Below are 25,941 nucleotides of genomic sequence, written 5' to 3' on the forward strand. Positions count from 1 at the left end.
CTCCTGCTGCTCAAAACCTTTCCACTATTTGCAGGTAGGAAGCCAAGAAAGTAATAGATTTTCTACACCAGCGGACAAGAAGTTCTACATTGCCCTGCAAAAACATCCACCAGCTTAAGTAGTTGTGCCCTTATTATCCATTCATATATCAGCAGTTTATGATGTTTTGAAGCAACTCTGAAAACTTATTTGACAACGTTTCCCAAATTACTTCTTTGACCACACTGGTGCACTAATTTTTGTGAGATCTGATTGGCCATTCAAATAATTTCTAAGGGCCACTCTTACAAAACATGTTTTCATTTTGTCCAAATCTATGGATATAGATATCTTTGGCTTGGCTTCGCGGACGAAGATTTATGGAGGGGGTAAAAGTCCACGTCAGCTGCAGGCTCGTTTGTGGCTGACAAGTCCGATGCGGGACAGGCAGACACGGTTGCAGCGGCTGCAGGGGAAAATTGGTTGGTTGGGGTTGGGTGTTGGGTTTTTCCTCCTTTACCTTTTGTCAGTGAGGTGGGCTCTGCGGTCTTCTTCAAAGGAGGTTGCTGCCCGCCAAACTGTGAGGCGCCAAGATGCACGGTTTGAGGCGATATCAGCCCACTGGCGGTGGTCAATGTGGCAGGCACCAAGAGATTTCTTTAGGCAGTCCTTGTACCTTTTCTTTGGTGCACCTCTGTCACGGTGGCCAGTGGAGAGCTCGCCATATAACACGATCTTGGGAAGGCGATGGTCCTCCATTCTGGAGACGTGACCCATCCAGCGCAGCTGGATCTTCAGCAGCGTGGACTCGATGCTGTCGACCTCTGCCATCTCGAGTACTTCGACGTTAGGGATGAAAGCGCTCCAATGGATGTTGAGGATGGAGCGGAGACAACGCTGGTGGAAGCGTTCTAGGAGCCGTAGGTGATGCCGGTAGAAAACCCATGATTTGGAGCCGAACAGGAGTGTGGGTATGACAACGGCTCTGTATACACTTATCTTTGTGAGGTTTATCAGTTGGTTGTTTTTCCAGACTCTTTTGTGTTGTCTTCCAAAGGCGCTATTTGCCTTGGCGAGTCTGTTGTCTAACTCATTGTCGATCCTTGCATCTGATGAAATGGTGCAGCCGAGATAGGTAAACTGGTTGACCGTTTTGAGTTTTGTGTGCCCAATGGAGATGTTGGGGGGCTGGTAGTCATGGTGGGGAGCTGGCTGATGGAGGACCTCAGTTTTCTTCAGGCTGACTTCCAGGCCAAACATTTTGGCAGTTTCCGCAAAGCAGGACGTCAAGCGCTGAAGAGCTGGCTCTGAATGGGCAACTAAAGCGGCATCGTCTGCAAAGAGTAGTTCACGGACAAGTTTCTCTTGTGTCTTGGTGTGAGCTTGCAGGCGCCTCAGATTGAAGAGACTGCCATCCGTGCGGTACCGGATGTAAACAGCGTCTTCATTGTTGGGGTCTTTCATGGCTTGGTTCAGCATCATGCTGAAGAAGATTGAAAAGAGGGTTGGTGCGAGAACACAGCCTTGCTTCACGCCATTGTTAATGGAGAAGGGTTCAGAGAGCTCATTGCTGTATCTGACCCGACCTTGTTGGTTTTCGTGCAGTTGGATAATCATGTTGAGATCTGATTGGCCATTCAAATAATATCTAAGGGTCACTCTTACAAAACATGTTTTCATTTTGACCATATCTATGGATATAGATATATAGCTAACCAAACACACAAATGTAAGAATTTATTAATTGCTGCCAAATGTCAAAGTCTATTGTAGCCAATTTTAAACCAAGTGTAATTATAAACGCAGAGGATGTCCTAAAGAAACTTTTATGGAATATGGGCAAGCTGAATGAGTGATGATTAACAGATGGAATGTAACTTAGAAAATATGGGATCATTCACTTTGGTGGACCGAACAGAAAAGCAGAACATGTGTTAAATTGCAGTAAATATACTGAAGCCCAACAAGCAAGTCCAACAATAATTTTGGAGAGAAATGTTGTGTTAGCCTTTATTATGAAAGGATCGGAATACAAGAATCTTATTGGAATTGTAAGACCACAGTTGGAGTATTGTGTGCAGTTTGGTCTCCTTACCCAAGAAATGATGGACTTGCCAGAATTGGAGTACAACAAAGATTTACTTAGATAGTTCCAGGGATGGTGGGTTTGCCATCTGGAGTGAGACTGAGTAGACTTGAACTTGTATTCCCCAGATTTTAGATGAATGAGGGGATGTCTCAGTAAAACCTACAAATTTGTTAGAAGACTCGACAGGCAAGATGCTGGGAGTCCCTTTCGCTGACAGAATAAACTAGAACTAAGGAGGACATTTTGAGAAGGCTCTATAGTGTGTTGGTATATATCTCAAATTATAATTCTGTCACTCCTGGTTCTTGAAATATCCACTAATGAGAATATGTCTCCTCTTTTTATCTTATCAATGCTCATTAGGTAACCATCAAAAGAGTAGCTCATCCATAACTTCATATATATCCCTCATTCATGATGTATAGTTTAAGCAGAGGAGAAAAATTTACCTTTGGGGGAAGGAAATGAGTTCCTAAATTGCTCCATTACATCCTCCAGATGCAACACCATATCTTGGGAAGTACCACGACAATCCATTTCACCTATGAAAAAATAAAGTACAGAGGGCAAAACTGACTAGGTTCCTGCCAAATGTCCTGAAAATGTGATCCATGGTTTTTATTTCAATTTGTCATTAAAAACATTCTGAATAATATGAATTGGGATACTGAAGGAGGTTATGGGTTGAAAGTTTGAGGGAATTGTTAGAGGCCATTTATAAAAAACACAGGAAATCCTCATCTTATTTGCTGGGTAGTGTTAGGATGAATTGAATTGTTTAATATCACACACATTCTAAGATATAGTGAAACATCTTTGTTTTGCATGCAATCCAGGCAACTCAACCTACACATAGTGTAGAGGGCAGGGGAGGAATTAAAAAAAAAACAAAGTGCCAAGAAATAATGTGGAAATAGTACAGGATATTGCACTAAAGAGAAAAAGTAGTTAAACAATTAAGGCACTGAAGTAAATTTAGTGGAGTATTCTTAGTAGTTTTGACAGTGTTGAAATGAGATCAGAAAACAATTATTATAATGAATGTAGGGAGATGATCAGCTGGAAGCAGCTCTCAAAAATTTGCTACTCTCTAGAATCCAGTAGGCCACAGAGAAAGAACCTGTGATGCTAATAAACTATCTGACATTTCTCCATGCATTGTTGATCTCTTTATCCCAATGACTGACAAGCCTCTCTGATCTGGTTCAGGCAGTGGCAGGTTAACCATTAAGATGAGTCGGCTTAAGCCTAGGCACCCGACAGGAGCGGGGATGTCAGGCAGCTTCCCGGCAGGAACGGGTACCTTGGATTCTACAGTTCTTTCGACCCCAAAATATTCATTGGACTCCCTGGCATTTTCTGACCCCTTTGATAGTCCCATCAATCCCTAGGGGTCGATATCAACCACTTTGGATACCCCATATATTTTACTTGATGTAACAATGTCACTATATTCTATTCAACGAAAGGTGGGGCAAGGAGGCAATGTCAGGGGGAGACTTACTTAAGCTCAGCCTCGGGGCCTGGGTGGTAATTAATCCACTACTGGGTTCAAGGTGAGAGCAATCAAAAAATCCTGCTCGACAGAATTGGCAAAGTATGACATGCAAAACTGGTCCATTTATAAAATGGCTCTGACTTTGTTCAACAAGTTTGGTCCATTGTCTGCTAATAGTTAACAGTGGGCTGAAAATCTCCAAAATCTATCAATAAATTGTTAATGAAATAAGGAACTTAAGATAAATATTTGTGACAGAATATAACATTGTTTGTTTCTTCAAATCTATTTGATGGCTTTAAAATGAGGATTCAATTGGTGAGGTAAAGAGCAACTGTGATGGAAGAAATCCAGAGGAAGGAAAAGTGGTCGTGTGCATGTATACACACACACACACACACACACACACACACACACACACACACACACGTGTTTATGTTCCAGTTTTGAAACTGAGAGATTATACAAATGTAGTTAGATGAATGCATCAAAGGGTCAGTAATTGGAGGTAAAGTACAGGTAATTGAATAAGAGAAGTAGGTCAAGGTTGTGAATTTCTATCCTTGTGTTTCTAAAACAAACATTTGCATTTGCTTTCTAATGAAATGGTTGCCTGACTATTGTCTAATATTTTCTTTTTTATCTGGTATTCTTATAGATTGATAGGATTAGAATATTCTAAAAATGGCAGCACTACTGCTGATGCGGACCCATGGAGAGTGAGGAGTGGAGCGCGTCTCTGCGGGGTCCAACCACCCAGTCAATTACCATCAGCTCCACACAGGCTTTGAATGGCCTGTAAAGGAGCTGATGGTAGCTTTATTTAAAATCCCACGACCGCGGGGTCTGCTCCCAAGAGGGTGGTGCCTATAAACAAGGGGTTGCAGACTCCACGGAAGTGGAAGACAGGCACAGGGTAGCAGAAAATGGGGAGCCCACCCCTGTCTGAGAAGGAGAAGCAGAGGAGGCGATCCATGGGATGGTGACCATGATGAGGGGCCTCTGCAGCTGAAAGACCCACACATGCAGCGAGTTGCTGGTGACTCAAGGCGAGGAACCCACAGAGACTGTGGGCTTCTGGAGACTGCAGTCGGGAGACTCGCGCTGGGCTGTGGACTGCTGGTGAATGGCTGAAGGGGTATCAGGTATCAGAACCGGGAAGTGAGGGGGTGTCAAAGGCACTGAAGGGTTTCTCACTATGTCGGAGTTTTGGATCTGGAGCTCAAGTGGCCAATGGTCTGGACTGGACTCTGTGTGGCTGCAGAAGGGCTGGAGCCGAATCTACGGACACTCGGTGACTCTGGGGGGAACTCTCTTTTGCTTCTCTTTCTCTGACTGTAAGAGGTGTTCCATGAAATTTCTGCTGATGGCGATTCTGTCTGCTTTGCAGCAGGCAAAAGCAATTTCAAGTAATGTGACACTGTTTTATTGCATGACAATAAATTGATTCTTGAATCACTGTTGGTGATCATAGTCCCTGCAGGGTCTTTTGTGTTACTGCTTGCACAAGGAGGTAAGAAATGGCTCATCCTATACTGAAGGCAGTAACTCTTAACTAAATGGCAGTGTCTGATACAAGAGTCATACAACAAATATTTCTTAGTGGTATATCTACAACTATACACAAGGGGTTTTAACAGCTGATCACTTTTGTAATCAAATTATTTTTGTTTGTGTCTTATTTACTATAGGAACTATCCCATGATTTCTGCAATCAACAAAGAAAAACCCCGAGAGAGAATAAAACAATAAAAGTAAAAATGATTTCTCTCTTCTTAACAATATAACTCTGCCATTTGGCAGCATGACGCTTTGGATGATGTATTTTTCACACTACACCCTTACCTGCGTTCTCCGATTTGGAGCCATTTCCATCAAGTTTTTCTTGCTGATTGGCATCAGGTTGATGGGAAACTGAGGAAGTGGAAGAGGCTGGTGATCCATTTTTCTCAGGCTCTTGCTGTGGCTGCCAGTTGATAGAAAACACTCCGTCATTGAACTGTGCCAAGTAAATAGTTGACTATTTGTGGGAGGGGTTAGTTCTTAATTTTTTGAAAACCTGAAGGTCTTCATAATTGACTGATATTCTGTAATCGGCTAAACCAGTGGTTTTCAAACTTCTTTCCACTCACTTAACAGGTCCAGGAACAGCTGCTACCCTTCCACCATCAGACTCCTCAACAACAAACTCAATCAGGGACTCATTTAAAGACTCTTATTTATACACTTTATTTAAAAAAAATTCTTTCTGTATTGCTCAGTTTGTTTACATTTGTTACTTGTTTGCAGTTCTTTATTTATTTACATGTATTTACTGTGTAGTTTTTTCACACTTCTGCCTCACCGGCAGAAAAAAGAATCTCAAGATTGTATGTGAAGTTATGCATGTTCATTGACAATAAATTTGAATCTGATTGTAGCTCGACTTGTACATCTGTGAAGGTTTTGACCACAAAAATACAAGTAGGTCTATAGCCAGCCCTATAGTCACTTAAGAGTAATCTCATTTTAAATTACTATTTTTAATGTTGTAAGCCATGTTATTAATATTGAAGACAGCAATCAGTTTCTTGATAAAATTAAAGAAAAACATTAACAAAATTTATATTAGATTCCCAATGTGTCTTGATGCTCAGAAATTGGAGGTTAATTTTAATAAGCTGAAGGTGATTAATGAGGTGAGAGCCAATTATATGGGCAGGAACAGATTTCATCATGATGTATGTTTTAAACAAGGGCCAAAAAAAATCTCAGACCTGAATGTAATTAACATTTAAATTTGCATTCTTTTGTGAGTTAAACTGATTTTGAAACATTTCATTTAAATATTTGAATGCAACAATGTAGAACCTCTAGGAACTAATTCCAGTTGAAAGCAAAATGAATCCCCCTGTACAGGCAGTTATGTAGATCCATTTAAAATGAGCAATAAAGAATTAATTGCTCATTTTGGAAGACATGAAGTGCAAAAGTAGGGTGCAAAACTCCAATCTTTTGATCTCATTAAATTATCAGAGCCTTTAGAATAGTAGAAAAAATATTTTATCAACTAATGGCTTCAGTATCTGATCCTAATTAGATTGAGGAAGTTGGGTAGATTATATGCAAGCAAATAATGATGATGTACATGGGTACAGAGAGTGAAGGTTGAGACCATGAAATAATTTAGATCACAGCCAACAAGTTTTAACATTGATGTATTCTCTGGACTATATGAAACACTTGTAGGCCTGAGTTGACAGGATATAACTTTTTATATGTTGGAGGGCAAAGCACAATGAGAAGTGAAATTGAGAAATCCAGAATTAAATGGGAAACCAAGACAGGAAGAGTAAATATGGATATGGGACTGAGACAAAACCAACCCCATGATACCAAATGAGACCAAAACAAGATAGAGGTTAAATTAACAGATTCTAAAGATGAACTTGGAGGAGTAAAGTTGAATTGTATTCCGTATGATTTACATCAATCTTTTTTTTGGCTATGGTCCCTTTAGGTCTCTGCTCAAAGTTTACAACTCCCCTGTGAAGCAGTCACCTTTAATTGGTTCCTTCTGTACTTGTCTCCTACCAACTACATTAAAACTATTAATTAAAAAAAAATGATTTTAGTCTGTTGGCTCCCCCTTAAATGTGGCCTCCCAGGGGAGTCAGATGGCCCCTGTTGAGAATGGCTGATCTAGAGAGTTTGTACAAAACCAGCCAATAACATTCATGTTTTTCTGCTTCATACCAAGATGATATTTAGTCAATTGGTCCACTTAGAGCAGTGGTTTTGAAACTTTTTCTTTCCACTCACATACCACTTTATGTAATCCCTAATACCATAGGCTCTCTGTGATTAATAAGGGATTACTTAAGGTGGCATGTGAGTGGAAAGAAAAAAAAATTGAAAACCTGTTTTAATCGTACCTAATTGACTCGTTATGTGCATGGTTTCATAGCTCCAAAGGGAATGGGCCAATTACAATTTTTCTCAAGAAAAATATTTCAGTAACAATTGGGTTTAGAGCAGTGGTTCTCAACCATTTTTCCCCACTCACAAACCACCTTAAGCAATCCATTACTAATTACAGAGCACTTATGGCATAGGGATTACTTAAGATGATATGTGAGTGAAAGAAAAACTTTGAAAACCACTGATCTAAACCTTAACTGAATAACTCAACACATTGTACAAACAATTCTTGCTACATGGGCTTGAAATTATTTTTAATGCTCATTTTGTGCACATGTTCATATGTAATTTATCTGCTGCTCTATGTAGGTATTAAGCCATTTGTATAATGTTGGTGCAAGGCTTTATTGTGCAAAAGGAAGTTGGCATAGAGTTGGTAGCTTGCCAAGATAAAAGAGTCAAGGATAGGCTTTTTGAAGAGGGCTGATCATGCTAGATTAGATAGGTGAACACTATATAAGTAGGGTAAGTGTTTACACAAGAAAATAGATGCAGGAGTAGTCTGGCAGGTCCTTCAAGCATGCAGCCATTCTATATGTTCATGGCTGGCCTCAGCCTCTCCTCTGTACCAGTTTCTCATAACTCCCAATTCTTCTATCTTTCAAATATTTATTGATCTTCCACCACCCAGGGGCAGAGAGAGGAAATTTACTCTGAGAGAAGGAATTTCTCTGCACCTCACTGATTGGCATCTTATTTTGGAGCCATGCTCCCTCAAACATGGTTCTCCCACTGGTGAAAACATCTCAATGTTGACTCTATCACACCTCCATATGACTTTATATATCATTCATCTGAACTCAAAGGAATACAGTCCAAGATTAGCTGCTCTTAAAGGGATAACCCTCTCAGTGCAGGGATTAGCCTGGTAAATATCCTTTGGAAAACTCTAATGCTACGATATCCTTTTCTAAGCAAAGGCCACAAACACTGTGACCAGGTCTGGCTTCTCCAAATCCCTGTACAGCTATAACAAAAGCTCCCTATTCTTACACTCCAACATCTTTGGAATACAGGACAAAAAGCCATTTACTATCCTAACTACTTGCTGGGCCTTATTTTCATTTCTCCTCCCTGTCCTGGCTTCACCCATAGTTTTTGCCTGGATCCTCTGCCCCATCTGGCTCCATCAGCCCCTCACCTCTCCCCTAATGGTTCCCATGATCACTTTTCTTCTCGATGAGATTCCAGCCTTTTTGTTCCCGCTTATCACTCTCCAGCAGCTCCCTCTACCTCCCTGCTTCCATTTATCTTTTCTCTCTCTTCACCTGCTTCTACATCATTCACCTCCCTCTGTCTATTGACTCCATAACCCCCCCCCCCCCCCCCCCCCCAACAAGCTGGCTCCATCTGTCTGTCATCATTCATGAGCTTCTTGTTCATGCACCACCTCCTGGCTTCTGACTTACCCTTTCCCTTTCTTTATCTTCCCTATCCCATCTCAGTCTTGATGCAGGATCTCGACCCAAAATGTCAATAATTCTGATCCTCCTACAGAAGTGGCTCGACCTGCAGAGTTCCTTCACCAGCTGGTTTCTCCCGATTCTGGCTTCTGCCGTCTCTTGTGTCTTCCTCAACCTCCAAGTTTCATGTCAATAAAGCAAAATGAACTGCGAATCCACCAGAGGGCAGCAAATAAACACATCCAAACTGGAGGCCTCCTGATCCTGTCAGAAGATTGGATTTGGAGGTCGTGTTGCTAGTGGTTTGAACAGGACTCTGTGCGGCTGCAGAAGCACCAGAGACGAATCCACTGGCACTCAGTGACCCTGAAGGAACTCTCTTTCTCTTGACTGTAAGGATTGCTGAGTGACACTAATGGTGATTCTTTGCCTTATGGCAGGCAGAAGGCAATTTCATGTAATATTACATGACATTAATGGAATCTTGAATCTTGAAATATCCTCAGCCATAATGAGAATTTGATTATTCATAAGAAAATTGACAGGAAACATGAAGTCATATAAATTCATCAGTGAAAAATTAAAGAATAAAAATGCATGATCATCTCTCAACTCAGGCCAGTTGGAATTCTACCTGAAAGTATAGGGATTACTGTAATTTTTAGATGCTGTTAGTGTATTAAAGTGATTTCAGAATGCAGGGTAAATACAATTTCCAGACAGTAATAAATCTATGGTAAAGAAACATTTATAAAAGTGTTGTTCTGTTTTAAATGCAGAAGGATGCTGATTTCGGACAGCAGGCAAGACTAGGAGAGGCAGCTAAATATTACTTCTCTTTTCATTAAAATGCAAATTCTGGTAGCTTCTTGTACAATAGAGCAAGATTATTAAAAATAAAGCCTCAAAATCTTGAACATCATTAATGTTTGCAAGATGTTTCTTAATACCCTATGCAAATAACAGATCTCTGCAATATCATACCATTTCAAAACCCTTCTGCTTTCTTTCAGATTATAATGGAAAATTGAATAAGGAACGTTACAACACAGTATAGGCCATGTTGTGCCGACCTATATAAACCTTCACAACCAATTAAGCCTTTCTTAACTCACACCCATAACCCTCCATTTTCTTGTATCCATGCACCTCTAAGAGTCTTTTAAAATGACCATATTGTACACTATTCAAGAGATTGGTGGGGGTAATGTGTGCATTATAAGTGCACACATCTCAGTATAAGAGGGAGTACCTCTGCGTTTATAGGTCACTTCAGTTCGAGCCTCCGCCTGGAGACCGGGTACGGGGCAGATCAAAAATCTGGAACTTACCATTCAGACTGCAGCCCAAAAAGGCTGCTCCAGCGTCCCATTCAAAGGAGAGGTGCCTCATAGGGCCTTCTGGATCCCCTTGGAGGTGGACCGACTGGTGTAGTAGAACCACCCGTCATCAATACACAGCAATCTTCCCCACCCATAATCCTTCATGCAGCTGAAACCACTCTATGGTTCCCAGAACAGGTCCAGTTGCCTGGGAGAATTATGGGTAGGGAAGATGCATTGCTCTGCCGCGTTTTGAGCCGCAGAGAGTGGACCCAAAGACCGAAGTGGCCCGGTGTGGCAGACCCAGCCCGCACCAGCTGCCCCCTAATGGTCCCCACTGCCCTGTCTGCTCTCGCTGCCCTGCCAGTCCCCGCTGCCCCAATGGTCCCCATTGCCCCACTGGTCCCCGCTGATCCCCGCTGCCCAGCCAGTCCCAGCTGACAGCTCCCACTGCCCTGACTGCCCCCGCTGACAGCCTCCATTGCCCTGACTGCCCCGAGGGCTCCCCGCCACGACTTGGAGGGACATGGGTGAGTGGGGAGATGAGTCTCAGGCTGATGTCATCATCAGCCCACCCCCAGACATCTGCTTAGCACAGCTGCCAATTCAGATCAATTGGTGGAGGGCTGCGCTGCGGAGACTATCCCTCTCAGAGAGGGGTTGGAATATGCAGCTTGGAGATTGCCTCCACACATTCAGAAAGCTAAGTGATTATGCGTTTTGACGGAGTTTCTCTGCCTTTACAACCTGACTTTTGGGCTATCTGAAATGGCCTTATATGTGCAGTTGTTTCTGCAAATAGTGCCTTTGGAAGACTACACAAAAGAGTCTGGAAAAACAACCAACTGAAAAACCTCACAAAGATTAGCGTATACAGAGCCGTTGTCATACCCACACTCCTGTTCGGCTCCAAATCATGGGTTCTCTACCGGCATCACCTACGGCTCCTAGAACGCTTCCACCAGCGTTGTCTTCGCTCCATTCTCAACATTCATTGGAGCGACTTCATCCCTAACATCGAAGTACTCGAGATGGCAGAGGCTGACGGCATTGAATCCATGCTGCTGAAGATCCAACTGCGCTGGGTAGGTCACGTCTCTAGAATGGAGGACCATCACCTTCCCAAGATCGTGTTATATGGCGAGCTCTCCACTGGCCACCATGACAGAGGTGCACCAAAGTAGAGGTATAAGGACTGTCTAAAGAAATCTCTTGGTGCCTGCCACATTGACCCCGGCCAGTGGGCTGATATCGCCTCAAACCGTGCATCTTGGCACCTCACAGTTCGGCGGGCAGCAACCTCCTTTGAAGAAGACCGCAGAGCCCACCTCACTGACAAAAGACAAAGGAGGAAAAACCCAACACCCAACCCCAACCAACCAATTTTCCTTTGCAACCGCTGCAACCGTGTCTGCCTGTCCCGCATCGGACTTGTCAGCCACAAACGAGCCTGCAGCTGACGTGGACATTACCCCTCCATAAATCTTCGTCCGTGAAGCCAAGCCAAAGAAGAAGAGTACCTATTTGCCAGTAACAAAATATCATTTATCTTGATAATTCTTGTTCTCCAAGAATGTGGGGAATTATTGTTGTCTGAATTGGGGTGTGTTAATATCTTTTTTAGAAATCTATTCAGGGGATAATGTCAAGAAATTGAGGTGCAATTAAAGTTACACTTACACATTAGAATAGATGTCCTTATTGACTAGTGTAAGACAACAAAGAATAATGAAATACCTTCAGGCACCTAGTCCTGAGCAAGTAATCAATCGCTCTCTGATCAGACAGAGCATTCCAAAAATATCCACTGAAACATCCATTACACCCTGGGAAACTGATAGCTAATTGAACACTATATTTTACAGTAAATAAATACACCTTTGTTTTAGTTGCTAATCCAGGGTGGCTCAAGGCTTTGTAATTTCAACCCAATTTTCAGACTATTTGCCACTTCTCCTTCATTTTACATCAGAGGATGGCTTAGCTGAGTCGAGGCACAGCCAATGGGCTAAAAATTTATGTTTTCCAATTTATTTTGCATTGTTGCAGAATTCCCTCGACCTAATTTTGATTCAATAGTTTTATTCAAAGGATCAACGTCCACAGAAAAATCTTCAGCTTTGCTCTGAAACAAATGAGCATCCCTAACACTAGCGTAGTTTGCAGTGATGCCATTCATTCCTCTTAAATCACAAATCTGCCTCGATTTTGATAAAAAAATAATTTGCCTGATTTAAAAGATACAGGAAGTTGATTTTGAAGACAGTATTTGAAGACAATATTGTGGAGAAAGAACTAAATGTCACAGTAAACTCGTGTATTTTTGAATTAGGTAGAATTTCAAGCTGAACCTTTCAAATGTTTCCGTAATGAAGAGATTTGCATTTGTGAACAAGGAAGATCCATCAGCAGGGGAACTAAGAATGGGAGAACGAGTTCTCTCAGGCCTTTCTGGGTTTTGTTTTCGAGACATAGATGCAATATGGCATAAAAATGCTATAGTGGAGTAAAATACAAGGGCAGAGTCATGAGGTGTGCACATCCACAATCTGAAAATATGACAGTCAATTATTTGTAAGATTAATGAAACAACACAGGCTCTAGCGTTCAAGATATTGATCAGCAGTGAAGTCACCAGTGGTGCATGAAGCTGTTTTCCAATACCTGATTACCTGATGTTGATATTATAATTAGTTATCTGTCTAATGATTAATGCTCTGCAAACTAAACAGCCAACTACTACATTATAAAACAAAGGCTGCTGCAATATTGATTTTCTTTCACTCTATGTCACTAACATATTCATTAAAGAGTGGATAAATTTTATAAATCAGAGAGAAAACATGGAATCATATTGATAAAATCCCAATAAATGCTGTTGTCTTATGAAACTTTGTACTGGACTATCAATTACAAAGTATCACATACTATGCTGAGTACCAGAACTTCCAAATTAGATTCATTATTTCTTCAAAATAACATGCAAGTTTCTGGTTAAAAATGGGTCTGAATTAGGTCAAGGTTTCTGTGGTCTCCGAACAATTTCCCATTCCTGCTTCACCTTACTCCAGTGGAGCTTGGTGCAGAGGCCTGGAGTGGAGCTGACAGTGGCTGAGCCTCAGTTGAAGGAATCGATGTGATTTATGCTTGCTCCTTTCGTCCAACGTCCCATCCAAAGAGAAGAAAATCTAACAGCTTCCACAATTTGTCATTGACATATTCACTTAATGCTACCCATCAAGATCAACTTGGCTAAATATTCTTCGAACTATTTCCTACTTACCATTGGGGAAGTGGAAAATATTTATTCCCTATGATGGGAGGCACAGTTAGTACAACATTGTTTAGAGCTAGCGATCGGGACCGGGTTTGAATCCCGCGCTGCCTGCAAGGACTTTGTACGTTCTGCCCATGTCTGCGTGGGCTTCCTCTGGGTGCCCCAGTTTTCTCCCACCCTCCGAAACGTACCGGGTGGTCGTAGGTCAATTGGGTGTAATTGGGCAGAACTGGCTCATAGGCCGTATGGGCCTGTTACCATGCTGTATGTCTAAATTTAAAAAAAAAGACATTTTTAAGGAGATTTTTGCAGAACCTCTGAGCTTCAGAAGTTTAGAAGCTCAGTTTCATCTGAGGTGCCACTAGCTGTTGGAGCTCAGAGTTCATACCCAGCGTTTTATTGTTCCAGCTGTTGGAGCTCAGAGTTCATACCCGGCGTTTTATTGTTCCAGCTGTTGGAGCTCAGAGTTCATACCCGGCGTTTTATTGTTCCAGCTGTTGGAGCTCAGAGTTCATACCCGGCGTTTTATTGTTCCAGCTGTTGGAGCTCAGAGTTCATACCTGGCGTTTTATTGTTCCAGCTGTTGGAGCTCAGAGTTCATACCCGGCGTTTTATTGTTCCAGCTGTTGGAGCTCAGAGTTCATACCCGGCATTTTATTGTTCCAGCTTTTGGAGCTCAGAGTTCATACCCGGCGTTTTATTGTTCCAGCCGTTGGAGCTCAGAGTTCATACCCGGCGTTTTATTGTTCTAGCTGTTGGAGCTCAGAGTTCATACCCGGCATTTTATTGTTCCAGCTGTTGGAGCTCAGAGTTCATACCCGGCGTTTTATTGTTCCAGCTGTTGGAGCTCAGAGTTCATACCCGGCGTTTTATTGTTCCAGCTGTTGGAGCTCAGAGTTCATACCCGGCGTTTTATTGTTCCAGCTGTTGGAGCTCAGAGTTCATACCCGGCGTTTTATTGTTCCAGCTGTTGGAGCTCAGAGTTCATACCTGGCGTTTTATTGTTCCAGCTGTTGGAGCTCAGAGTTCATACCCGGCGTTTTATTGTTCCAGCTGTTGGAGCTCAGAGTTCATACCCGGCGTTTTATTGTTCCAGCTGTTGGAGCTCAGAGTTCATACCTGGCGTTTTATTGTTCCAGCTGTTGGAGCTCAGAGTTCATACCCGGCGTTTTATTGTTCCAGCTGTTGGAGCTCAGAGTTCATACCTGGCGTTTTATTGTTCCAGCTGTTGGAGCTCAGAGTTCATACCCGGCGTTTTATTGTTCCAGCTGTTGGAGCTCAGAGTTCATACCCTGCGTTTTATTGTCAAATCTATTCTTAATTAATTTTTAATACTTTGTCTGCAACCACAGACCTTCACTTTTGTTGCAAAACTTTACTAAGAGGTTTTATAAGAGGCTGCGCAGCAAGTTGAACATACAATTTACCTGCCTCTGCAAAGATGAGTACAACAATGTTAGCTGACACTTCAGTGAAGAACTGTGGGAGGTCCTATATAATCAGAAGCCCTGGTGCTAACAGGGCCTCTGATGCCTTGACAGGTGGATATAAAGGATTCCAATGTTCTATTCTGAAGGAGAGCAGAGTGTTAGCCCTGGTTTCATGTTTGACATCAATTCCTCTCTCAACAATGCTAAAACAGAGCCATTATCATATTGAAGTTTGCAATACACAAATTGATTGTTACTTTGTTCTAATTACAAAAAGGATCAAATGAGGCATGTCAGAAGGACAACGTTATGATAATTATGGGGATTTTAACATGAAAGTACATTGAGAAAGTCACGTTGATATGGCCATTCATTTCTAGAGGGATTATCATTCAAGAGCAGAAATGTAATGTTGAGACCCTGTAAAGCGCTGGTCAGATCTCTTGGAGTACTGTGTGCAGTGTTGGATGCTGTAGTTGAGAAAAGACATGCTGGTGATGGAGAGAGTTCAGAGGTGCTTTTCTAGAATGATACCAAGAATGAAAGGGTTAGTATATGAGGAATGATTGCTAGACTGTACTCATTGGAGTACAGGAGGATGAGGTGGGACCTCAGAGGCATTTTGAATACTGAAAGGTTGTGGACAGAGTAGATGTGGCAAGGATGTTTCCCATGGTAGGGGATTCTTGGACAAGAAGGCATAATTTCAGGATAAAAAAGTGTCAATTTAAAACAGAAATGCAGAAAAAATTCTTTAGTCAAAGGGTCATGAGTCTGTGGAACTTGTTGCCACAGGCGGCTGTGGAAGCAAGAACATTGGGTGTATTTAAGGCAGAGATTGACCAGTATTTGATTCCTCAGGGTTACAGGGAAAAAGCCAGGGAGTGGGACTGAGTGGGTAGATGGATTAGTTCATGAGAATGAGCAGACTCGATGGGCCAATGGGCATACTTCAGCTCCTATATCTTGTGACTACATCTCAAAGTTGTTGCATGGGTATGACGCATTCTGGGATTTCTTGGAAAGGATGCCTAAGGCTGTGAAACTTCTTTGCATTATTCTAAATCAAACAGCCTTTCAGGTAACAATGGGCATTGATCATTGGTCATTGAGTCGTACAGACCTGTGGAAACAGCCCCTTCAGCTGATTTGCCTACTTTATGGTGTCTCAGCTCCCCTTGGGGATTTTAACTGGATTTTTGGCACCTTTCTTGAACCTTTTCCTCCCAGTGTAAAATTCTGCTAATAAGAGAACCAGTAGTGCCTCAAGAGAAATTAATCTCCAGTATAATTTTTAATCTCACTTGTCTAAAACAACTAATCTTACTTTGTCATAGATTAAACCAGCTCCCTCTGAGACCACGGTATCTAAAAGGTCAATGGTGCAATTGCATTCTTTGTCCTCATTGAGATCTATGACCTCTTGTGACAAATACAGTGTCAGACATATGGCTGGACTGTTTTGTGTGCGTAGGTCACTCTCAGCTTCCTAGCTTTTGCATTTCAGCAAGCTGCAGATCATTGTCAAATCTCTCAGATTTCTGCTGACTGCCACTTTAGAGAGGTCACCTAACTTCCATTCTCAAGCAAAGAAAGCAATCTATTTTTACTTCAGACCACAGAAGCAGGGATGTGAATTTGTCTCACATGAAATGACTTCAAACAGATCTCCCAAGCAACATTCTGTGGAAACATCTGGCTATATAACCAAAAGGTTCCTGTAACTCCCCCTTTGCAATAGGGCATGCTCTTGCAGGCACTATTCTTCATCAGTCCATTCTTGACTCATTACAACATCCATTCATTAAGAGGCTATGCACCCTATATGCACCTAGCTGGAAGAATGCCAATTGTATTTTAGCATTACTCACGGAGGTCCAGGTGCAGAGATCACAGCTGTGTGACTAAACCTTGCAATAGATCATTAGAGCTGATCATACACATACAGAGAGTTCCAACAAGGCAGTTTGGTGAACCTTGCAATTCGATCTTTATGGCACTTTCACCAAGAACATTTAGGGTGACCTAAATCCTATTTTAAAGTCAATTAAAAAGTAACCCAATAGTTCCGATGTTAAAATTGGTTTATAAATATGAGTATATTTTTAAATAGATCTTTAACTAGGGAAACAAGAATGATAAAAAAAAATTCATTATTTTTTTCTTCCTACTAATAAAAAAATAGTTTTTTGAGCTTTATGTTTCTTGGATTTTATATATTAGTTAGTCAAAATTAATAGTTTTGTTTTCCAACTTTAGCATCCGAAGTGCCAAGCTGTTCCTTGTCAAAGAGAAAACTAGACTGCGATATTGTAAACACAGCATTCCTCATCAGTTTACAAAAGTGTAAAAAGACACAAGTGGTTTTTAGACTGCACAATCAAAGAATTTTGCCGCTACTCAGGCCGTCTAAAAAGGAATGTGTAGCAATTTTGAGTCGATTGCTGCACCGCGATTTATCCTGCAGGACCCCTACAACTTTTTGGAGGAAGTCTGCAGTGTAAATTGTACCGGAAAATTCACTCCAACCATTGGGACTGTTGCACTCATGTATTTGCAGTCTAAAAAAGACACCCAGTGTGAATGGCAATACGGGCAGTAATTATGTTTTTTTTTGTGATTTTATGGAAAATGCAGTCTAAAAAAAATTACAGCGTTTATGACTCATTAATATATCACATTCCAATGATTGCCCATTTGGGAAGATGGATCGGGGTGTATCGTTGCACTAGACTGTAACAATTTTGCTCCTGCTGGTTTTTACTTGTCAGGATTCTCTCACCTGTAGTAATAAGTCCCGGAGTCTCTGGAGTTGAGATTCCAATTGTTTATTGTGATCTTCTAAGATCTGCATCCTGGTCTCCAGCCTGGATTTGTGCTGTCGGAGCAACCGTGCCTCTGCAAGAAGCTCTGTGTCCTGAGGGCTGAGAGAGGAGCTCTCTTGTACGGAGGAGGATAATGCTGCTTCTTCGTGCTGCCATTTCAGTCGCCTATGTTCTTCCTGTAAGATCCTTGTGAGAATTTTTAATTGAACAAAGTCAATCTGAGCATTCGATTTTTAAAAATTCTATTATGTTGGTGGGAAATAGAACAAAAACACAAGGATTTGTATCTCCTTATCATAAGTGAAGAAGTTGTTGAGGGAGGGGGAAATTTCAGACAGCATTATATTTACATTCATCGAATATCTTCATGGAGTGGAAAATTGCCACATATATATCTTTTCTGCACCTGTGGATGTAAGTGGATGAAATCTTGTACTCCAGAATTTGATATGAAGCTATACCAATGAACATACTTTGAATATGATTTCTCATTGTGACAGCATCGAGGACTTACATTTTGGATAATACTCCTTTAATTCCATCACACTTGTTGACTCATCCATTTATTCACCATGTCATCACCTTTTGGCCTCTGAGTGAGGGTTCTTATTCTTAATTGTGTATGTTGGATTATGGTTAGGTTTGTGGTATGGAGCTGTGTATATTTTGAAATTGTTTGACTCAGCTCAAATCTAATTTCAGCTGTAACTGAAAATAAATATTATATTCTTATCAAATCAGTTTCTGCCAGAACCCGAAGATAAATCCATTACATCTCCAGGTCCTTCTGAGTAATTTACTTTAAAAGTACAGCTTGTATTTAAATGATGAGGGTCAGGAACTTCAAATTCCTGGGTGTCAACATCTCTGAGGATCTATCCTGGAGCTTCCATGTTGATGCAATCACAAACAAGACTCACCAGTGACTATACTTTGTGAGGTGTCTGAGGAGATTCGGTATGTCACTGAAAACTTTTGAAAACTTCACAGATGTACTGTGGAAAGCATTCTGGCTGGTTGCATCACTGTCTGGTACGGAGGTGCCAACATTCAGGACAAGAATAAACTCCAGAGGGTTGTTAACTCAGCCTGTGACATCACAGGCACCAGACTTCGCTCCATCATGGACAGTTACAAGAGGAAGTGTCTTAAGAAAACAACCTCTATCCCCAAAGGCCCCCATCATCCAGGCCATGCCCTCTTCACTCTGCTACCATCGGGAAAAAGGTACAGAACCTAAAGACGAGCACTCAGCGGCACAAGGTCAGCTTCTTCCCCGCTGCCATCAGATTCCTGAATGATCAATGAACCAAAGACACTGCCTCACTTCAACATTTCATGCACTATATTTATTTATTTTTGTAAGATGGTTTATATCAATGTTTGAACTGTAACGCTGCTGCAAGACAATGAATTTCGTGACAATAAATTCTGGTTCTGATAAAATGCCTGCATTGTACGAAAAACAAAAGACAAGGGTGTCAGAAATTAAAACAAAAAGGAGGAAATAGCCACAAGTCAGGCGACCTTAATAGAAAGAAAGGCAGGTTGATGACATTCAGATGAAAAGTTATTGATTTGAAATGTTGAGTCTGAACCTCTGCCCACAGATGCTTGCCTGACTTGCTGTTTCTTTCCAAAATTCTGTTTTTATTTAATTCTTGCACAATGACAGTGACACTGGTATTTGTTCTCCTATTGTCTTCCCATTATTATCAGCAGTAAGGAAGGAAATCGTCATACCTATTCTCATTTTCGAGGTGTCTGATGATGGCCTCAAGTTCTATCTTCTCTTCAGTGTCCAATGTACCCAAGAGCTGGTTCGGAGAAGGATTTTGAGGAGAGTCTTGATCTGTCTCAGGGCTGAAATACTGAACCACCAACTGCTCATCGTCTCTGTATTTACATAAAGAGAGTTCCACATATGTTTCAACTGTAGCTGTATTTAGCTCTACAGTAAACTAACTAGGTGTCACATTATTTTTATTTTAAACAATCACAAAATAGCACCCTAATATGTTAAAGTGGACTCAGGTTGCTTGAGAACAAACAGGAATACAGCTACAAAAACAAATATTTAATCACTTTGCAAAGCATGAGTACTCCATTACAGCAAGAAGCACTGCCACAAGCAGCTAGTCTCACCCCAAAAGAGTTTGCCTTGCGGCTTGCTAGTCATGTGTTCATAGTCAGAACTTTTAGTTTTCCAGAACATTCGAACAGGCTTCTCCACATAAGTACATGTTATTTAGAATTCTCCTGGGATTTGTTATTCAGGGGCATGTCCCTTACACAATGGTTAATAGTCTTTTACTGCTTTGCCAAATAAGGAGTTCCTGATCAGCCCTGGCCTTATTGAATTGTAAACAAAATAATGGAATATAGTTAGTTATTCTCTCCCAATCAATATTTTAAAATTGACATTCTCAATTAAACCTGTTCAGGATTAATTTGGATGCAAATATTTTCAAGAATGGAATTGCGTGTGAACTTTTCCTCACCAACTATAAAATGTTGCTTTTATTCTGAGAAGTGTGTAACAGGGTGTGGACTGGAGACAGCGAACAAGAATTGATTTGTTCTCAATTTGACCCTTTTATCACAGGTTGTAGCCATGTGCTACTTGAAAGAGAGACACTACCCTACACATGCTCTGTTCTCACTGCTGCCATCAGGAAAGAGGTATCGGTGCCCCAAGTCTCACACTACCAGGTTCAGGAACAGCTGCTGCCCCTCTACCATCTCTTCAATGACAAAGTCAATCAGAGACATCACTTGTGCACTTTATTGATTTTTTTTGTTCTCTCTATATGGCACAGTCAGTTTGTTTACATTCATTATCTTTTTACTATTATTTGTTTACATGTTTATACAGTGTACTGTTTATTTTTTGCACTACCAATTAGTGGTAATTCTGCCAGGCCACAGGAAAAAGAATCTCAGGGTTGTATGTGATGATATGTATGTTCTCTGACAATAAACCTGAAATCTGAGCCATGAAAGGTGCTAGCATTTTAAATGAATTGTTATTGGTCTCGCTTTTTATTTTTGTCACAATGGCAAGAAATTAATCAGTTAGAGACTTTTACACAGGATATTTGTACTTTTTTACGTTATGCCTACTGTGTAAAGAAAGCACCGACACAGAATAGTGGGGGTCATTCCAGTCTCTGCTTTTTTCTGGCAGCAGAGGTAGTAACAGCACCAGATTGCCATCTGTGTAAAAGGGCAATTCGGCATTCTGGAACCAATTCGGGTAAGGATGTGTATGTGTACTGTATTTTTTTAAGTGTATTTACAGATAAGCATTTAAAACTTGGACAAAACATGCAAGAAGGACAACAGGAAAAACCTTTTTAATAATAGTTCCGCTGTCCTGCTCTCTCCTGGCGGCCCACAAATATACAGCAAAGGTAAAAGGCAGAGTTGATCTGGCTGACAGCGAGTAGTTCACTAGGGAATACCTGACCAGCAGGCACTTGGGGATTAGCCCATCTTGGATGTCTATGCATGGTCCCATAAATGAAGGTCTGAAATGAGCTGCAGATGAAATGAGCTGGTGGTGAACTATTGATGCATCCTCTACTAGACTCACCATTTTGTTAGGTGGGTGAAACACTGATGCATTGCTGGGAGGAGAATGAGAGATGATTTAATTCATAAGTACATAATTCATGGCTTTGACAGGACAGATGTGGGGTGGTTGTTGGCCTTTCAAAATAGGGCTTGATCATTCATGAATAAGCTAAAAATGGTACTGAATCTGGAACTCTACAAAAAGGAGGATGTGAATGCCTAGTTACTATTCAGTGACTGACAGACCTTCAGATATTAAGGGAGAGGAGATTAGTTAGTGAGTGGCATTGTGATAAAAGACCAGCCTCTACACTAATCCCACCGCCCCGCTCTCAGCTGTCCCCAGGTGTTTCTATATACCTTGTGTTGTGAGCAAGCTGATCTATGGGTTTGTCCTCAGTTTGAACAGTTTGAAGCCCCCAATGTTATCTTTTGTTAACTCTCACCAGCCCCCAACAATAGATTGTGGTTATTTAAGGTGATATGTGAATGGAAAGAAAAAGTTTGAAAACCTGTTTTAATCGTATCTAGTTGGCTCATTATGTGCATGGTTTGATAAGTCCAAAAGAAATGGACCAATGGCACTTTTTCTCAAGCCAAATATTTCAGTAACAATTAGGTCTAGAGAAATGGTTTTCATCCATTTTATCCCCACTCACATACTACATTAAGTAATTCCTTACTGATCACAGAGCACCTACGGCATAGGGAAAACCTAGATCAATATTTGCAGTAGATTTTCCCATGCTCTTTTATAAATTGTATATGTTTTATTAAATAGTGCACATATTTTCCTAAGCTCTTCTATAAATTGTGCCTGTGTGTATTTTATTCCTGCTATGTTTTTCCCATGCTCTTCTATTAATTGTTGTGTGTTAATAAAAGTAACAGTTGATTGCTTACCTTTGTGTCCAGACTCGTCTCTCTCAAACCTGACACTTTCTCAACACAATAATGATTAGTGCGGACTGACAGAAGGCTGCCGGGAGAGTCTCTCGACTGTCCGCCACCAGCCCCCAATGATAGATAGCGGTGATGCTAGTGAGCCACACAGTGAAGAAGATCACTGCTGGCATTACTCACCATTATCATCCTAATTTAAACTTCGCATATAAGACCGGGGGAATATTTTTGAGCCTCTTTTTGAAAAAAAGTGGGTCTAGCATGCCGTCAAATACGATATGCTATACGTCACACTAGATGTCGAATGCTGGCTTGCTGTGTGAAAAGACACACTGAACCATCATTAGGCCTGCTTTGTTCGGTTCAATGTAAATGACCAAGCTCTGCAAAATGCTGAGTCTTACTTACGGCAACATCATGAGATTTCTCTGTAAAAATCTCTATTCTTTTTCCAAGAAGTAATATAATACAAATTCTGCAGTTTAATTTCCTTGAATATTTTTCTTGCTTGCATGCTGTATGCAGGACTTAAAAAATATCAGAATACTTACACACTTTCATCAGGTGAAAGGCTGCCACTGAAGAATGAACAGTTTTTGCTTTCCATTTCTGCAAGTCTACAAAGGAGAAAAGAACACATCACTTTGCAAAAAATATTCATTCAGTGGAAACCCATCTTTATTGATTCATATTGAAAGGCATACTTAATTGTTTTAGATCTTTTCAATCACGTTTCTGAAGCAATATACTCTTGACAAAGTTAGACTCACTCAGGACATATTAAACTCCTTCATAAAATAAATTACTGCACTATGTTCACCATTTTAAAAGTTGAACAAAAATGTTGATATGCTGCATAGTTTAGATGGCTGTCAAAGTTATTCAAAATTGAATGTTAAAACATTTAATTAAACTCTAATGCCAGAAAACATGGTTGAAAAGCACTGACTTAAACCTTGGTGATGTGACTCACAAATCTTTCTCTTAGTTGAAATACTCTGTGAAAGACACAAAGATGTTATTCACTTCCCCGGACATATCCCTCAGCTGACTTACCAGTCTCTTGGAGAGCAAGACTTGATTTACAACACTTCTCCATTCTAGACTTCAAGCTGATTGGACCTAAATCAATTGGCCTCTATGGATCTCCAGGCCAGATCACCCTTCATGCTTTGATCTGATGACTCACTACCATCTATCCTAACCGCACTTCCAACCACAGGTTTGCTGTGACATGCTGTGCAATGGAAAGTGCATACAAAAGGCTATTTAACAGTATCTAAGTCTTTGGGATTTGGGACTCACTAACTGAAACAATAATGAATTAATGTGTGCACTGATGACATTGTCAAGGAAAATTCACAAGCAAATAATGTTAAAGTCAATAGAAGCACTATACCAAATGTTGAATTGCCACTGTACCACAATGAAGAGTTCTGCTATAGTTCCCACTGCCCCCTACCTGTTGGCATAATGTTCAATCCTGGAGTGTGTATCTGCATGAGGCAACATTGGAGATGTGGCAGGTCTGAAACAAAAAAAGGACACATATACTGTACCTATATTTGACTCACATCCTCACATGCAAACACGTGCTTATTGTAAATTATTTCTCAATGGCCACAGCTGCTCTGTTACACTTATATGCAAAACTGCACAATGACGGCATCACAACACAAGGTGTATAGTAACTTCAGGTTCCTGGCATCCAAATACTGAAACAAATCCCTTGTACATCGAGGCAACCCCAACATGTCTACTTTCTAAGGTGCCTGAGACGTTTCAGCATGCCATTGAATACGATATCAAACTGTGGAAAGTACACTGATTGGTTCATCACAGCCTGGTTTAAAAACTCAAGCCTCCAGGAAAGCAGAAAATGGCAGCCCTAACCAAGTCCATCTCAGGCACCGAGCTCTTATTCAACGAAGGTATCAAGGCAGCAGTTAACATCATAAAGGATCCCCATCACCCTGGTCACACTCTCTTTTTGCTATTACTTGCAGGTAGAAGGTACAGAGACCTGAAGTCTGGCACCACTCAGTTGAAGAACAATTTTTTTCCTACTCTTATCAGATTCATGAACCTCCTTGAATTATCCTAACCAGATCACTATTTGAGCACCATGAAAAATCTGTCTACACTATTGTAACAACACATATTTTTACATGAGCGACATCAGTGAATGGTTATCTATCTTTTTTTCTTATGTGGTAATTTAATTTACGTTTACTGTTTTTAGTACATTTTATGCACTTGTATAGCTGCAGCAAGAGAGAATTTCAGTAGATCATCACATTTTCTTTATGCCTATGATAATCAACTCTTTCATGACTCTAGGACAACATAATTAAGAAGATTTTCTTTGATATCAATAAACTAGATAGTGTGTCCTCAGGAGGTGCATTCTTGTGTGTTAATCATTACTTTTCAAACCACCATTGTTAATATTCGTTGTGGCTTGGGTATTATGAAAATTGTTATTTTGCTTTTTTCACATTGGGGAAATATTGATGAGGCATAACTTCACATTATGACAAAGTAAAGACTATGTCATGCTTCCACATAAACTGAAGAAAATAAATACACAAAAAGCTGGAGGAAGTTCAACATTAGATGGATGAATGCAGAGAAGGGGAAATCAGTAACCAGACATCGGTTGAAGGTGACAGGGTGGAAATTGTAACAGGAAGCTAAGGAGTGAAGGTGCTCAGATGCATAATTGAAATGATTGGCCACTGAGAAGCCCCTGTCACTGAGCATCTTCAGTCTGTCTGCATCAGTGATAGGGGTCTCCCAGTGGCCAACCATTTCAATTCTGCAACCCACTCCCATACACATGCACTATCCCACCAAGACTATCCATAAATCAGAGGAACAGCATCTGATTTTCTATTTGGACACTCTCCAGCTGGATGGTATTAACATCGAATTCTCCGGTTTCTGCTAATCTGCTCTCCGTTCTCTCTCTCTTCCCTTCTCCTTGTCTTCTTTCCCTCAGCTCGCCACCCCCTTCCTTCTCTATTCACCTAACCCATTCCTCCACCTATTACTTCCTGCCTTTGGGACCATGCTCCTCCCCCCCCAACCCTCCCCTCTTAAATTTTGTTTGGTCATCTGCTGATATTTTTCCATACCTTGATGAAGGGCTCAAGCCCGAAACGTTAGTTATGTATTTTTTATCTTTGCTACATAAAGTACACTGTTTGACTTGCTGAGTTTCCCAGCATTGTGTTTTTATTTCCACCTTTTGAGTGATAACCTTTGCATAAGATGACCCTAAATCTGGCACTAACTGCTGATCAGTGGATGCTGTTAAAAGCAATTATAATATTTTAATAACAAATGCTCATTTAAAAGTTTAAATTGCATTTGTATATTTTATAATAAACCACTGTTGACTCCTGTGACAGGTCATTTAAAGCCCGTACAGAGCTGACAGCAGTTGTATCCCATGGAGGATCGCTGAGACTTCACAAATAACTAACTGGGCTCAGTCGAGATTGCATCAGAACCAGCAGGAAGATGGTGATGGAGCTGATACTTTGTCGTCAAGGTAAGAATTTTATGTTCTTTGTATAGGATGACACAGATCTTAAGGTGAAAATTTTAAATTTCAGGATCATCCTATACAACAGCATATAATGGAGATGGCATTGTGGGCCATCATACCTGACTG

The 25,941-nt window shown here is 40.9% G+C and overlaps 1 protein-coding gene across 10 annotated transcripts in view; it reads right to left on the bottom strand.

Annotated features, from left to right (window-relative positions):
• The window catches only part of drp2 (dystrophin related protein 2), a 163,496-nt gene that overhangs the window by 4,279 nt on the left and 133,276 nt on the right, over positions 1-25,941 (bottom strand). For all 10 annotated transcript variants that reach the window (XR_011342985.1, XM_069893387.1, XM_069893394.1 and 7 more), the window contains 6 exons: positions 23,725-23,790; positions 22,814-22,879; positions 19,527-19,679; positions 17,741-17,969; positions 5,412-5,532; positions 2,518-2,610 (listed from right to left, as the gene is read on the bottom strand). Coding sequence is in view for 9 of the 10 variants with exons in the window: in XM_069893387.1 (XP_069749488.1) it covers positions 2,518-2,610; positions 5,412-5,532; positions 17,741-17,969; positions 19,527-19,679; positions 22,814-22,879; positions 23,725-23,790 (728 nt within the window). In the remaining variant the exon portion in view is untranslated. The remainder of the gene's footprint in view (positions 1-2,517; positions 2,611-5,411; positions 5,533-17,740; positions 17,970-19,526; positions 19,680-22,813; positions 22,880-23,724; positions 23,791-25,941) is intronic.

Source organism: Narcine bancroftii, chromosome 8, assembly GCF_036971445.1.
Source record: "Narcine bancroftii isolate sNarBan1 chromosome 8, sNarBan1.hap1, whole genome shotgun sequence".
Classification (NCBI taxonomy): Eukaryota; Metazoa; Chordata; class Chondrichthyes; order Torpediniformes; family Narcinidae; genus Narcine; species Narcine bancroftii.